Source organism: Carica papaya, chromosome 3 (assembly GCF_054855325.1).
Source record: "Carica papaya isolate Zhongbai chromosome 3, ASM5485532v1, whole genome shotgun sequence".
Classification (NCBI taxonomy): Eukaryota; Viridiplantae; Streptophyta; class Magnoliopsida; order Brassicales; family Caricaceae; genus Carica; species Carica papaya.
The window spans coordinates 21,197,741-21,215,428 of record NC_142311.1 but is presented as its reverse complement, the minus strand read 5'-3'; the positions used below and the strand labels follow the sequence as shown (position 1 = coordinate 21,215,428).

Below are 17,688 nucleotides of genomic sequence, written 5' to 3'. Positions count from 1 at the left end.
TAACTGATTCATGCGGATGAATCCGACAACTTGAATTAGGTTCTTCTAGCTCTCAAGGCTGTGGATAAATTAAATCATGCGGACGTTTCTAGGATCGTTTGTTCAACAAAGAGCCAACTAACAAACATTTTTTAGTTGGTTTAGGAACAAAGAAGAATTGGTTGGCGAAATGTTTCAACAACTATAACTGATTTGCTGTATTTTTAAATAAAACTAATCTTAGCATCTATGATCAACTATATAAGTAGAGCTTAACTATTTCGTTAACTAGGAATCTTTTTTATAATTGTTCTATTTTCTAACTTATAGAAAGAAGATTTATTAGTTGTTTCATTCTATTTTTATTTTATATTTTGTATTTTATGATCAATATTGAATCTTGTAAAAATGTTCTTATTGCGTTTCATTCCTTGGTTAAGAAAGAAATTCAGTTTTTAATTCCCTATAGATTCAACCTTGCTTCCCACCACTACAATTTTATTTTGTTGGATAATTAAGATTTTATTTTTGATGCATTCGACACCCATCAAATTTTAGTGTTGTTGCCAAAGAATTAAAGTTAAATTGATTCTTTTCTTTTTATGACCAAGTCTGATTATGAAGAACTTATCCTTTACGATCTAGAAATTGAGAAAACAGCCAAAAGCTTTAGGAAAGAAACAAAGCTGAAGAGGAAAATGTGTCAACTAAACATGATTTTTTCATAAAAGAACACAACTGCTGAAACAAAAGTATAGACAGAGCTGATGATCGAGGAACACACTTTGAGGGAACTGACAACACCGCCTCTCAACCAACAACCCCTCTACATCACTTGTCCAGATCTAAACATAGTTTTTGAGTTGAAATTTGACTTATTCCACTTGCTACCCAAGTTTAGAGGATTAGAGAATGAGAACCCGCACAAGAACCTTAAGGAGTTCCACGTCATATGCTCAAGCATAAAGTCGCAAGGAGTGTCTGAAGAATAGATAAAACTGAAGGTAGTCCTCTTTTTTTTTTAGATAATCCAGCCAAAGATTGGTTATTCTACTTGCCTCCTAGCTCAATCACAACATGGACATATATGGTGAAGCTATTCTTAAACAGGTTTTTCCCTCTTCTAGAGCTACAAGGATAAGGAGGGAGATATGTAGGATAAACAAAGAGATTCAAAAAGTCTCCATGATTATTGAACAAGATTCAAGCGGTTGTGCACAAGTTGCCCACAACATGATATCTTAGAATAATCTCTCATTCACTATCTTTATAAAGGACTACTGCCCATAAAAAGAAGAATGTTAGATATAGTAAGTGGCGTCATAGTTAACAAAACACCTCGAGAAGACAGAGATTTGACAACAATCATGGCTGCCACCTCGTAGCAGTTTAGAAACACGAGAGACACCCTAAGAAGGGTGAATGAGGTAAGTATTTCTTCTCTTGAATCTCAAATTTCACAACTAACTACTTTAGTACGAAATATAGTTGCAAATAATACACAACAATTTAGAGTTTCAAGAATTTGTGTGCATCCTGAACATCCTAGAGACATGTGTCCTATATTGCAAGATGGTGACCAGCAGCAAGTTAATACAAATGGAGGATTCCCCAACGAGCCATAATGGAGATATGACCCCTATCCGACCACTTACAACCCGAGATGGAAAGATATCCTAACTTTGGCTATGGAGCCAGACAACAAAATTTCTAACAATAATAGCCAAGACCACCTCTACAATAATAAGCAACACCTCTAAAATAAGGTACGTCCCTTGAGGAAATAGTTAAATCATTGGCTACTAACACTTAGTAATTCTAACAGAAAACTAGAGTTAGTATCCAGAATCTGAAAACTCAAGTAAACCAACTAGCAACATCTATAAGTAAGCTGGAATCCCGAGACAAACTAACATTTCAAGTCAAAGTTAATCCAAAATAAAATGTAAGTTCTATCACGTTGAGAAATGTTAAAGAATTGCTGAAAAATCATCATCAGGTAACTCGTGTGGAAGGCTTATAGAAAAGCACAGAACTAAAAGTTGTAGTTGATGACAAAATATGTAAAACAAAACTAGATTCTGACCAGCCAACATTATTCATAATCTATCCACCATTTCTACAAAGATTTGCACAATTAAGGAATAAAAAAGAAAATAAGGAGATCTTAGAAATGTTTTTCAAAGTGAAGATAAACATTCATTTACTCAATATAATTAAGTCGGTACATCGATATGCCAAGTTTTTAAAGGAGCTGTGCACCAACCAGAAAACGTTAAGTTGCAATGAAAGGGTAAGTGTGGGAGAAAATATTTCAGTTATAATTTAGAGAAAATTACTCCCCAAATGCAAGGACCAATGTATGTTTGCTATTTCTGGTAAAATAGGCACTTTACGCATGAAGAAAATTATGTGTGATTTAGGAGCATCAATAAACGTAATGTCTTTGTCTATTCACTCAAAATTAAATGTTGATCCATTAAAAGAGACAGGTGTTATAATGCAGCTAGTTGATAGGTCGATTGTTTATCCATAAGGAGATCTAGAGGATGTGCTTGTCAAAGTTGGTAATCTCATTTTCCCTACTGATTTTTATGTGTTAGATATTGGAGATAATAAATCATCTAACCTCTCTAAAATTTTGCTAGGAAGGTCTTTCCTTAGTACGAATAAGACGAATGTAGATGTGTAAGATAGTACACTCATTATGAAATTTAATGGAGAAACTATAAAATTTAATATTTATGATGATATGAAATATCCTAGTGATGTGTCTTATGTGTATGGAGTGGATACTTTAGATCCTTTAAGTGAAAAAGATTTTGATTCAGGCCATGATGATAAGCCGAACATTATGCTTTCTAATGATTTTGATGTGGACAGCTTAAAGAATTTAGAAGAGGATCTTGTTGCTAAAGAGAACCCACAAGATATGATGTTCGAATTGGAGGCACTTAAACCACAAAGGAGCAATCCATCGTGTATTAAGCTTTGAATTTCTAACACAAAGTCTATACCTTTTGTTTTGCAGGCACTAAAATTGGAGCTCAAACCACCATTTTGAACATTTGAAATATGTATTCTTGGGAGGATAGGAGACCCTTCCGATGATAAGTTATAATGAGCTAAGCAGGCTATAAGAAGACAAACTTATTAGAGTGCTTAAAAACTGACAATATCAAGCCTAGGACATTAAACAAGGGTGTTTAATGGTAGGCAACCCATTCTATTTTTTTTTGTGTTTTTATTTTGAATTTTAGTTTATTTTTGGAATTCTTTATTTATTGATGATAATTTGTTTTATTTTTCATCCTCTTTACTCTAATTACATATTTTTTATCACTCGTGGCCCACTAATAGAGAAGCCACGAACAAATCCACTGGGTTTTTCAGTCTAAACTGTTCCCATAAGCCTTGCCCAAGGTTTATGCTAACTATTCTAGCCTTGCCCAAGGCCTACACTAATTCTTCTGCGATACTTACACAAGCCTCGCCCAAGACTTATGCCCCAAACATATCTGGGATTTAATCTACCTACTGCCAACGTAGATTATGCTCAACCTCCATTACACAACAATCACTCACCTTGGAAGTGATTCTGCTAAAATTACAGAATATTGATGCTCGCATGACTCATATCGAGGCCTTGAGCTCAAGATGGCCACCAAGCTGCATAAAGTTGAAGAGCTGGCTCGGTCAGTAACTCAAGCTTTAAAGACTGGTCCTCACCCCAAGACTAGGTGATGCTTCCCAATGCGTCCCACCTCCAAATCAAGTAAATAGGGGAGTTAATTTGTCCCTTCATTATTTCTTTAATTTCATTACTCATTCTTAGCATCACATTGGGGACAATGTGTAGTTTAAGTGTGGGGGAGGGACATGCTGCATTTTTAGTTTTCTTTTGAGATTTTACTGCACTACTTATGCTGCATTTAAATTTTTTTTATGACACTCACTAATGCACACTTTAACCTTACCTAAGGCACACCACAAATATACTTTCAACAACTCTTAGCCCCAACTTTTTCACAACTATCTCAGTTATTTTCAAAATAACCCAAGTTTGATATTTTAAAAAACAAAACAATTACGACCATCCTCTTGGAATTTTTAGCTTTTTTTTTAATTTTTATCTTTTCCCACTATGAATAGTTATTTTTTATTATGTGTCTTAAACATGACTTATTTGGAGATTGTCTTTAAAAATTAATTTTCTCATATTTTTGAGTGAATATCAATGATTAGGAAAGAACTCTACTACAAATTATCTGAATTTGTGTGTCTAAAATTCTGTGGTTCATGTTTAAGATTGGGAAATATGAAAAAAAGAAAAAAGAAAAAAGGGAGCATAGATAGTAATTTACTCCTCTAGTCAAATAAAATTATGACCAACCGAGTAACCAGATGCATTCATTACAAATGTTTGCCCTCGCATTAAAGGTTAGTAACATTTCAAGTCAAATGACTGAGTAGCACTCATAGCCACTTAAAATTGTGATCAATTGAGTAACCGGATGTATTCATCATAAATATTTGTCCTCACATTAAAAGGTTAGTGACATTTCAAGTAGGTAATAAAAGTGCTCAAGTTAGCTACAAATTATATTTTTTATTTTTAACATGAATCAATTGCATGAACTCCTTATATCTGGACTAGTTTAGTGGCTATTCTGCTTGGTATTGGTTATTGCTCTCAATGAAAATTTTTATGTGCTAAAATATGAAAAACTCTCTCATGTCGTGTTTGGATGTTAGTGAAAGTAGTTGGTCATTGGTGTAGTTCCATAAAACTCAAACCTATAAACTACTAATTGATGGTTATTTTTGCAACTCGAGGTTGAGATGTAACAAGCGAGTTGTGATGAAATGATTGGGAATATGTGAATTGAAGGTGAAGAGATAAGGGTTGATGGTGTGTATTGTGTAATGCTTGAGGGCAAGCATAAGATAAATGTGGGAGAGTTTGATAGTGCATAAAAACAATATCCTTATTACCTACTTTTAAGCCATCAAACTTGATGGAATATTATTTAATCTGAACTATTTCCTACATTGTATTGCAAAATATGATATAAGAAAAAAACCAGCATGAAAAAGAGAAGACTTAGTGAAATAAGTCATCAGACAAGAAACAAGCCTCAAGCAAGGCTTAGATCTAGTAAACAACCACATATTTCCAACAGTGTAAGCCTCGGGCAAGGTTAAGGCAGCATATAAGTTCATAAACCCTGCATGTAACTAAAATAAGCCATGCCCAAGATTTGTATTGTGAACAGTAGCCAACTTGAAGAAAAAGGCGCACTCTTTGAATCTGTAAAAGATCTCATTCCAGTCAAGATCTGAGGATCAAAAATCAAGAAAACGTTATTTTGAAAGCCTGAGGATGAGCTGAAATCATTGGAAAATATCCCAATCAAAGAAAGAAAAAACCTTAACCTCCTTTGGTTATAAACAATGGGGGCTGTCAAGCAGAATAATTCACTGTCTTCCTCACACTGTAGCTGCAACACCAACACCTAAAGATCCTCTACACTTTTCTTCTTCATCTCTTTAATATTTAGAAACTTTATTTTTGTGTTGAGCCCACCATGAGTGGCTGATAACTTTTCTTTTCCTAGTTGACAAATTTAACAAACTCCAGTGCTATATTGTGAGATTGAATTCACTTAACCTAAGTTTTATTTGAATCTTGGTATTCATTTACTTTTTGCACCTACATACATTTGTCGTCTTTGAATCAGTTTGAATAGGGCCCATCGAACATGTGGAGAAGCAGCAAACAACTAGTCGTACACTTAAATCCGTAATTATTTGAGCAGTTCTGACACCTAGTGGCGATTAGTATTGCACTGAGGAAGTATGTAACCTGGTTGACTGGTTCACATGGACGAATCCAGCAATCTAAATCAAGTTCATCTAGCTCTCAAGGTCGTTGGCAGATTAAATCCTACGGATGTTCCCAAGATTATTTGTTCAGCGAAGAGCCAGCTAATGAACGTTTCTTTGTTGGTTTAGGAACAAGGAAAAATTGGTTGGTGGAATGTCCCGACAACTATAACTGGTTTGTTGTATTTTTAAATGAAACTAATCTTTGCATCTATGATCAACTACATAACTGGAGCTTAACTATTTTGTTTACTAGGAATCTTTCTTATAATTAATCTATTTTCTAACTTGTAGAAATAAGTTTTGCTAGTTGTTCCGTTCTATTTTTATCTTATATTTTACATTTTATGATCAATATTAAATCCTACAAAATCGCACTTATTGCTTTTCATTATTGGTTGAGGAAGAAATTCAATTTCCAATTCCCTATAGATTTGACCCTAGTTACCACTACTACAGTTTTGTTTTGTTGGATAATCAAAATTTTATTTTTGGTGGATTCGACACTCATCACTGAACTTCTACTACATTAGGCATATGAGTGGTAGGAGATGAATCTAAATCAATCAAACCACCAATCTGGGGCTTTAATTTCTCCACCTTATTAATATATTTAATAGTTTAATCTTCTATAAAGATTACATCATGACTTCTGACAACTTTCTTCTAAATAGGGTCATAACATCTGTAACCAAACTCATCCTGTCCATAGCCAATGAAGATACATTCTCTAGTCTTGGCATCTAACTTGGACCTCTCATCTCTAGGAATATGAACAAAACATTTACAACCAAACACTCGTAGCTGGTCATAGGAAACATCCCTATCATACCAAAACTTATTTGGAATATCATTTCCTAATGCAACAATGGGAGTTAGATTGATCACATATGCAATAGTGTACAAAGCTTCACCCCAAAAAAAAGAGTTAGGTAATTTAGCTTATGAAAGCGTGCATCTAACTCTTTCCATCAATTTTTTTTCATTTTTTCTGTCAAACCATTCAACTTAGGAGTCTTAGGAGGTGTCTTCTAATGTTTGATACCCTATTCTCTGCAATACACATAAAAAACCCTACAATACTCACCATCATTATCAGTGTAGATATATTTCAACTTCTTTTCAGTTTCTCTCTCAACAGAAGCTTGAAATTCTTTAAATATACCAAGCACTTGATCTTTTGACTTTAAGGTACGAATTCAAAGTCTCCTTAAATGATCATCAATAAAAATCACAAAGTAAGTTGCACCACCAAATGATTTTCCCTTCTGAAGACCACAAACATCTTAATGTACCAGCTCAAGCAAATCATCTTTCCTAGAAGGAGAATGATGTTTGAAAGTAATTCTCTTCTGTTTTCTAGCAAGCAATGAACACACCTATCTGATCTTGCACATTTCAATCTTGAAGGTAAATTTTTTTAGCTAGACAATCAAGTCTTTTCTCACTAATGACTCAACCTCTTGTGCCATAATTTTGAAGAGTTATTACCTTCAACTGCATTAACAAGATCTGTAAAGATTGAAGCTTGCAACCAATACAAGCCTGAAGCCTTCTTTCCTCTACCCACAACTAAGGAGCCATTATTGAGTTTACATTGCCCATGATCAAAAGTATTGTAATAGCCATCATCATCAAGCTCATTAGTGGAGATCAAATGTAACCTAATTTCTGGTACATGTCTGACATTCTTGAGCTCTAACTTTATTCAATTTTGGGTCTCTAAACAAACAATTCCAATGTCCATCACCTTTGATACTCCATCATTACCCATCTTTAGAACCCCAAAATCACTCGGAGTATAAGATGTGAAGAATTCCTTCCTTGATGTAACATGAAAGCATGCACCACTATAAAGAACACAAATGGTGTCATCATAGGCTACATTAATCATATTCTCTTGATAAACTATAACCAAATCATCATCTAACGTGGTAGTGGCAACATGATCAGTATTGTTGTCATTGCCCCACTTCTCTTGCTTCCCTTTATCAACCTTGTTTTTTTTCTTTCACTTGTAATAATATTTCTTGATATGCCCTGATTTATCATAGTAATGACATTCAAGGTTCTTGTATCTTGATTTTGATTTACTTCTGTTTTTAACTTTATTCTAATATTAACTCTTATTTTTACTTCTCCCCCTATTTTAGTAATCAAGATTTCTGACTATGTATAAGATGTCCCTTTAGTTCTTCTTCTCACTTATTCATTCAAAACACTAGTCCTTGCATATTGCATTATTACAACACCATCAAGAGCAGAACTAGTCGAAGATACTCGAAAGTTTTCTCATGAGTCAGGAAGTGTAGTCAACAACCAAAGTCTAATGACATCTTCATCAAATTTAATACCCATACTAGATAATTGATCAAAGATACCTTGAAATTCATATACATGATCAAGTATAGAACTACCTTCTCTATATTGCAAGCATATAGCTTGTTTAAGCAATAATAACTTATTGTTTCCATTCTTTGAAGCATAAAATATTTTAATCTTTTCCAACAAAGTTTTGGAAGTTGTTTCATTAGCAATATGATTCAAAACATTATCTTTTACACATTGCTGAAAAAAGCCACATACTTGAAAATTCTCAAATTTCCAATACCTCATCGAATTTAGACTCAGGTAAATTTAACCTTTTCACAACAAGAAGATCCCTCATTTTTTCTTTCTACTTGTGATAATTTGTGTCACCCAAATAAAGTTTTTTACTCACATTCACCTCAGTTATTCAAATAGAAAAAACCATAATCAATTAATGAACTAGTGAACTAGGCTCTAATACCACTTTGATGATAAGTGTTTGAATAAATATATGAGGAGTGACAACTAAGTAAAAAGTTTAGCAAACAAATATGGTAAAATATCCCTCAAGATGCACAAAAACAATCACAAAAAAACATAAAATTTTTAACATAGAAAACCCCTTCAATATGAAGGCTAAAAACCATGAGACCTCTCCTAGTCCAAGTAAAAAAACTCTACTGTCAAAATTAATGTTTATAGCAACTACAAGCTTCTGCAATAATCCTCAAGTAAAGTTTCAACCATAAATCAATCAAACAACAACAGATAAATAAGGGAATGGAGAAATATCACCGAAATAATTACTGTTGACGCAAAACGGATGCATTTTGTATGTTCAAATCTAATCTTCACTATTCTTATCAAAGAACAATCTATCTTGAATGTGCTTACCAAATTTTAGCCCAATCAGACCATAAATGACTGCCCAAACGTAGAAGAAAATCAAACTAGTCACTTTAGGGAATAAAAACATGAACAATAACTTCAAACTAAAAATATCAAAAATCCAGCCATCCAAGAATGATCTCCATTGTTCAAATAAAGAACAGTGAGTCCTCTAAATACACCACCAAAGTTTAGCCTAATCAAAATACGGATGGCCTTCTGATCGTCAGAAAAACCAAAACTGATCGGATGTGATTTTTCCAGCAAAAATCCCTTTTCTCTCCCTTTTTGTTCTCTTTCTTTTTGGTGGCTTAAACATATCTTAACAATAACTTAGGGTTAAAGTGGTATAGGGTAAAAGTATTAATAGCCCTAATGGGCTAAAAGAAGTGGGCTGAAAACAACATGGGTTTTCCCACATAGGAGGGAACCCAAAACCCAACCCAATAAATCTTATGTTATTTATAATCTATATATCCCAAACTTTTCATAAACTCCAAAATCGAATTATTTGGATTAAAATTAAAGAAGATATGAACTTTTTTAAATTCAACATTGTAGAAGAACACAAATTGCATACAATAACTTTTTAGTCACGCTTTTTTTATTTTTTAACAACCATTTAACCTTTAAACTATTATATTTGTAACTTATATTTCATAAAATTTATATAGATAATAAGATTACATGATTTCTATGAAAATTAAAGAAATTATAAATTTTGAAAACTTAGGGTTACAAAAAATTATAAACTGCATAGCAACAAGATTCTCAGCCATTTTGTGATCTTTTTTGGCTTAATATTCAATCATTAAACTAAGTATACCATATGTGTAATAAGCTTTTTAGACATAAAGGTTGTATAATTTGAATGAAAATTGATAAAAGAATTTTTAAATATTTAGGATTGTTAGAAAAACTCAAATCATAGCAGTAGTTTTGCGATTCTTAATCTCTATTTTTTAATTTTGATTGATTTATTCTTCTAAATTATAATTCTACATGTCTAACTTATAGGTATATAAGAGTCATATATAATTTAATCTGTACTTGAAAATTTGAATTTTAAAATTAATTGCATGTTATACAAATATGATTATCTAAATCTTAATTTTTAGTGATGACTTTAGGATGTTATACTATTATGGTTGAAATTTTATGGAGATTTAGATTTGGTCATATATTACATACTAGAGTTTTATTTGGTTGTATAAAAAAAAATTTTAATTTTTGAAGTAATAAGTTTGTATTAAATCTCAAATAATTTGATCGAGGGATAGAAAACAAAGAGGCACTTGGCTCAATAAGAAACAAAAAAGCAATGAGAAAGGAAATGCATATGGCTTGAAGAAAGGAGGAAAGTATTTTCTTTATAGTGATGGTACTCGACTCAAGAAGGATAGTAAAGTGAAGAAGCTTTATATTAACCTACCAATAGAGGAAATATAAGAGAAATGAAATGCGAGGTTTTGAGGATAAAAATTTGAAGTAAAAAAGGTTCGAAGGGGGCTTTTTGGGAGAAGAAAATTATAAAAAGTTGGGATGATCTTTTTGGTGGCTCATGGATTTGACTAAAAAAAGAGCATTTGAGAAACAATAATGGAAGAAACGATAAGCAAAACCTAGATGGAGAATTGGAGACTTTTTAAATAATTGAGCTATTTTGGAAAAAGAGGAAGATGAAGTTTTAAAAAACAAAATTAGTGATAAAGAAAATAGAGTCAAGAGGGAGAAAGCGTAGGGAGAAAAAGGGAAAGTGATAGACGTCTCGTTCTCTTGAAGATGAAAAAAACCAGTGAAATAGAAAAGGTTGAAGATCTAAAGTTTAGTATATGTTCCTAATCTTTTTCTTTCTTGTCTATATTTTCATTTAAGTATTTTAATTAGAAAAGATTGTGTTTGAAGTGAAAAAGATCATGTTTCTACTGTGATCGTATTCACTTTGTCCAATTTTTGTTTACTCGTGATAAGCTTAATTCAATCATAGTTTATGCATTTATAATATGCTTCTCTATTTTGCCTTCACTATATTAAGTCAAACTTGAATTAAATTTCTTGCTTGATTATCACCATGATGGTAAAAAAAAAGAATTAAAAGATTGTAATTCTTCTTTTTTATTACAATTTATTATTTATAGATTTTTTAGTTTCTGTTTTAGGTTTAAAGCTAGATCCTCCATTTTAGGGCTTGAAGTTGGTATTAGGATTGTTATTCACTGTTGAGTTCATGTTAGTTCTATTGAAGTTTGTTTTAGTTCATTGTCTGGGTATGGAGATTTCATTAGAAGCGAAGTTATTTGGATTTAGTTATAATTTGAATGTGTACATAGTTGAAGATTGGTTTTAGTAAGTAATCTATTTCTTTATGTGGTATGGTTGTTGAATGTGTGGACTTATGCTGAAATAATAGTTAAAATATGTCTCAGCTTGGTATATGTTTACTATTAAGGGTGAAGGATTTAATAAAAGAAAGGTAATGTTACTTTGTGGATTGTTTGAGATCTATTATTTAGACATTTGGGAGTTGGTATTCTAGAGTGACCTTTTGTTTATTGTCTTATATATGTTTTCGAGTATTTGTGACTTCTAATTTTGTGATGACCCGAGAAACCCTAATTGGCTCGAATTGTGACTAAAGAATTTAATTCAATTTTCAAAACTTTTATCCTAATTTTCAGCATACATTATTTTCTAATATTCTTCAATTTAAAATGTACAATTTTTTAAAAATAAATTTTTGAAATTGAGTTAAATTTTTTAGTTAGAATTCGAGCCAATCAAGATTCCTCGGGTCATTACAAGTTTAATCATTTACCACGCATATTGTAGTCTATGCATGATTCAACCATTAGTTTCAATTAGAAGTCTTGCTTCATAACCATGTAAACTTAGTCTAAGAATAATTCTTTCACTATTTAAGAATATTAAGAATTAAATTTGCCACAATTGTTTATGTTTGATAAAGAAAGGAAAGACCAAAAAAATAGATAAACAAAATATAATAAATAAATCAATAAATTTAAAGAATATGGAAGAATTATACAATTGTAAAGAATATGGAAGAAACGTGAAGCATACTAGATGAAAAAATTGGAAGAATTATTCAATCATAGCATGTGATGAAATTTCACCCCTATTCTTGTATTTTATCATTTTTTTATTTTGGATTTACTTTAATTCCCCTTTCCTCTTGCATGTAAAATATTATAATTAGCAAGTTTTTATTCATGAATGCATATTACAATCACATGTTCCACTTTAAATAGGATACTAATCAAATGCATGTAAGTCATCTAATTATTTCGTATACACTGTAGAGTAGATGCTTTGTACATTTTTTACTTTATAATATTTCAAACTTCGGAATTTTGATTTTAACTGATGATTTATTTTCATCAGCGTCTAATTTCGCTTCCAATAGGATCAATTACTACTCCAATATTTTTACCCCATTTTACTGTTCTGAGATCGCTAATCTTATAAAAAATACTATTATAAGGTACTATAAGAATATGGACCTAAAAAAGCCTTACCATCCCTATTGATAGTGGAGGTCACTGAAACCCATTTCACCAAGCATTAGTCTTGGCTTTTAGTCAATATACAATCTTTTTTCTCTTATTGTGGATGTCTGAAAGTTTACTACCTCACCAATTTTAAGGCTCTTTTCCTTCATGAAATGACTCTACCCTTTAGTGAACATGTAGTTTTGGCTACTATTTTAATATGAATAATATAATCTCTAAATTTTTTCCCTCTCGTTCACGAAGTTTAACAAAATTCCTTTCATCGAAGTGCTTCTGCTTGGTAAATACAAGTGCTTCATAAGATACTGCTTCGTTATCATTATCTAGTTTAGCTTCCCAACTCAGTAGAAGTCACCGCCATATCAAAGAACTACTTTTGGCACCCACTTTGACCTAAAAGGGTACTGCCACTACTAGTTTGACCATTACAATAGAAGTAGTTGCTATTTGAGTCAATGTTATAGTTTCACTTGCTTTATTGGAGCTCGTCTATAGTTCTGTTTATTGGAAAGCAAAAAATGAATAAAGATGAAGATGGAGAGTCAAAGCGATGACATTAGTGGACTCTGAGATCTAAGCACTATGTAAGATAATTCCATTTTTCATACATTTTTTAATGATGTTAGCTTTGAAAATTAAAACTTTAACGATTAGATTATAACATTAGCAACAGTTTGATGATTAGATTGTGTATTTACATTAACTTAGATAATGTAGTCATGAAGTTAATTAGATCAATTTAGGATAAATCAATCAATATTTTAATCTTTAAATTAAAGATAATTTAGCTATGTTAATGTACCAAAAAGAAATAAAATGAAAAAAAAAAGTAGAGATAGAAAGGATTTTCTCTTTGAAGCCTTATCACATATAGGTTTGGGAAAAAAAGTTTCTTTCAAAACCAATCAATCTTTTATGGTTGATTTAATGAGATATTTTTCACTTCTATCTCATCTTAGAACCTCTATAATTGCTTGAACCTAAAGAGCTCTTGCTAACATTTTAGCTTCTAATTTGAAAATAACCCTTAAGAAAAAGTGTTATTTGTAAAGTAAGTTACTACTATTTCTAAGTTATGCAAGACAAATTAAAGAAGAATATCCCTTTTTGAACATAATTTAATGTCATACATAGCTTCAAGGGAGATCTAGAGCTTACTAAAGAAGTAATGGAAAAGGAAATGAAAAAATCACTTTAAATGCTAAAGAGTTTTTGACCTAGTTTAGGATGCTTCTGTTTCATATGTCCGAATGTGGTGTCTAAACTTGCTTATATGATTTTCTTAGTTTGATTAAATGGATGTTATGCCATATTTTTGCATGATATTAAATATCTAAGATCATATGGTTGTATGATATTACTTGAAGGGTTTTATTTAATGTTAATAAAATAATTCCCATGAAATGTTCATCCGTTTCATATGTATCATATAAAAGTTTTAAATGTCGTTGTGAATGTACTAATCAATTTCATCCTTACTTAAAAATAGATTGTTAAGGAATTTCAATAAAACCAACTCTTGTATTACCTCCAATCTTTAACATATGCATCCACATATATGAAATTTTTAATTCCTGAATGAATTATTGATGATTTTTCATTATTAAAAAGTTGATATCTCATCTTAATTAGAAGATAAGTTACTTAGTTCAGTCTAAAAAAATAAATTTTAAAACTTGTAATATTATTAGATGGACTGTTTTGAATATTTTGAAGAACCATCTCTCTTGAGAAGTGATAATTAAAAAAAAAAAGACTAAAGGAAAAACCTAACAAATGAAAGAAATCGGTAAAATATTATGTTTTTATCAATTAGTTTAGTTAGTTTTTAATTTTAAAGAATTAGAATTAGTAATCGAAATATACATTTAATTCTTTTTTTATCTTATAGATTTAATTAAAAATAATTAAATATTATGTTTATATTATACTTAAAATATAACAAAAATATATATCATATAATTAAATATTTATAAAATTATTTATTAGAATTCGATCTTTTTAGTTGCAACCGAAATAAGGTAACCAGTTCGATCCTTCTTAATTTTTGATTTCTAATAAATATTTTGATAATTTATTTCTCAAAGTTAGAAAAACTTTGGATTAAATTGATCAAAAAGAGGGAATGTTCACTCCAATTCTTTTGTATCTATGTCTAATTTTAAATACGAAATGAAAATTATTATCGCAAATAATAATTTTAATCAATAAATAATTTTCAAATTTTAAAAATACGAAATTAGTTCACATTTACTATTGCAAATAATATTCAATTAACTTCAGTATCCACAGCATTGCTCTCACCAGTGCAGTCGGAACAGAGAACCAAACCTTATCCAATTCCCCCCTCTCCAGCGTTTCTCCTCCTCTGACCCAACCCCGTCTGCTGTCTGCAGCGGAGAACTCAACGTTAATGGCTGTCGTAGCCTGTGCGTACAATCTCTCTCAACCACCATCCGCCTCAAAGGTACCAATCTCTCTCTATTTTCTATTCTGTGTTTTTTGTCGCCGATTCATGCGTATGAGAGATGCAATCTGTAGCTTGATAAGGTCTTTTGTTTTTGTTTTGATTCGGTTTCTTGTAAATGCATATTTTTCCAAAATTTATTGTCGGTTTGTTCAGTTTTGTTGAGTTGAATCCTATTATTACAATTAACCAAGGGTTAGAGAAAAGCATGAACCGACATTAAATGAGTAATTTCTACGGCTGAGGACTCTTAAGATTTTGTTGGTGAAGTTCATGGGAAATTCATAGCTCTCAGCAGCTCTCTGTGATGACTGATTCAATTTATATGTATATATGATGTGTGTGTGTGTATGTGTTTTTTTTTTAAAAAACTTTTCTTTTAAGCCCTGATGAAAACACTTCTAATCTTCAAATTAAAATTGATTTAATGCCGCATCTACAGTTTTCTTTGCTAGCAAATTGTGTTGCAACTATTATAAAATAATTTATGAGGAGCAGAAGGAAAAAGACACTCAAAGATTAACTGCGTTCAGTGGATTTCTTGCGGATGAAGAGAATGTGCAAGAGATTCTTATTGATTAAGGATAAAGTATTTTGAATAATTTTCACTAAAAATCTGTTATAGAAGTTGTTTCAGTTGAGCTATGTAATTTCCCTTGGTTATATAGTTTTTTAGCTTGCTCTTGTTCTTGCAGATTGATTGTGCTTATGAACAATCAAATTCAGTTCAGAAACTTTGGATCCTCCCTACCACCAACCATTTGGAAAGATATGGAGAGATGTATAAACACAAAAGGAAGCAGAAAGTCATGGAATCCTTTCCTTTTAAAGCAACCCAAATGTCAAAATATATATCTTCACTAGTGGCAACTAATAAAATTTCTCAGTTCCCATCATCAACAAGAAACTTGTTGCAGAATCGTGTCTGCTTATCACGCAAAGCACCTATACATGCAACACTGAATAGCCCAAGAGGCTTTGGACGTCCCCCGAAGAAAACCAAGAAGAAAAAGAAATCAAATCCTGGATGCAATGTCAATGAAGATGAGGATGAAAAAGAGGAAGATGAAGATGGAGAGGCAGGCATAATTCCTGAGATAGTGACCAATAGAATGATTAGCAGAATGGGATTTTCTGTGGGAATTCCACTATTCATAGGGCTTTTGTTCTTCCCATTCTTTTACTATCTCAAGGTGGTTTTGAAGATTGATGTTCCTACCTGGGTTCCCTTCATTGTTTCATTCATTTTTTTCGGAACTGCTCTCTTGGGGGTCAGTTATGGTATTGTTTCTTCTAGTTGGGATCCCGTGAGAGAAGGGTCATTGTTGGGCTGGAATGAAGCTCAAAAGAACTGGCCTGTTTTCTGGCAATCCCTTTGGGGTAGATCAGGCAAGAAGTAGCAACTAACTCTTGGTTTCTTGCCTGTATTAAGTCGGTAAGATCATCCTCTGTCTTTAGGTTATATTTTTGGCTGCTGCATAACTTAAAATTCTGATGAGATTTGAATCTTTTAACTGGTAAGTTCTGGGTGCTTTCTTGCCATTTATGTTTGCTTCTGGTGGAATGAAGCTTGTATGCAGTAGGTAGAGTGTACAGATTGAACTACATATTCTAGTGTCCTTAAAGAGATATTGGTAATGGTATATCTATGCTATGGGTGCATCTTGTACAAGTATGTTTGCCAAGATTACCTGTACCCAAGTAAATAAATTATTTTCGTTACACTATCTACCATTAGCAAACATAAAATTAAATATATATTTTTTTATTTCTAATGTTAAATATAATTTGATTATCATGTAACATGTCTTATGACAGTAAAATAATGATATTAATTTTAATAATTAAATGATATTTAATTGAAGATAATAAAATTTTGGAATCTTAATTACACATTTGTGCAGAAGTTATACCCTCTAATATATATGTACCCAGTAAATTAGGAACTTGTGTATTTATATAATAGATGCATTATTCACTTCTTACAAGCTTCTCAAGTTTATAAAACTTTAAACATTGTTAAAAACGAGGATTGTAATAACTCAATTAACTAACTCAGTATTACCAGAAACTCCAACAAGATTTATAATATAAATAGGTGCAAGTATTACCTTATTCCTTATTACACGGCACAATAATGTCCCTTATTTCTTTACTATGTCATTCACACTTCTATTTATGTCAAGCATTATACCTAAGGTATTTTTTATTCGAATGTTGAACATTGTAACTTAAGAAAAAATTGTCGCAAATACATTGAATTTGAGAATAAAAAAAAAAAATAACAATAAGAATAACTATAAATTGAGGAAAATATACCGAAAATTTTAACTTATATAAGTAAATCTCAACCTTCATGTGGGCATTGCATTCCTAAGAATTTATTTATCTTTATTTAATAAAACTTACAAAAGTAACACTAACAATCACTTCTTAATTGTGGGTCTAAAAAACTTTCATAGTAACATCGAGTCAACATTTGTTTTTCAAGTATTCACCAAAAAAATTTGCAACTATTTCAGTAAATTAATTAGAATTTTAGATGTTATTGATTAACTTTTATGATTACCTTAAAAAATGTGATAAAATACAGATATAATGAGTTAACGTACTGTGACTACTTCAAAACAT

General features: G+C 31.4%; 1 protein-coding gene across 1 annotated transcript; it reads left to right on the top strand.

Moving 5' to 3' along the window:
• Window positions 1-14,859: 14,859 nt before the first annotated feature.
• On the top strand, window positions 14,860-16,729 carry LOC110818485 (protein PAM68, chloroplastic). Its single transcript, XM_022047384.2, has 2 exons — window positions 14,860-15,057; window positions 15,753-16,729. The coding sequence occupies exons 1-2, from the start codon at window positions 15,004-15,006 to the stop codon at window positions 16,455-16,457; spliced, it is 759 nt and encodes a 252-aa protein (XP_021903076.1). The 5' UTR covers window positions 14,860-15,003; the 3' UTR covers window positions 16,458-16,729.
• Window positions 16,730-17,688: the final 959 nt, after the last annotated feature.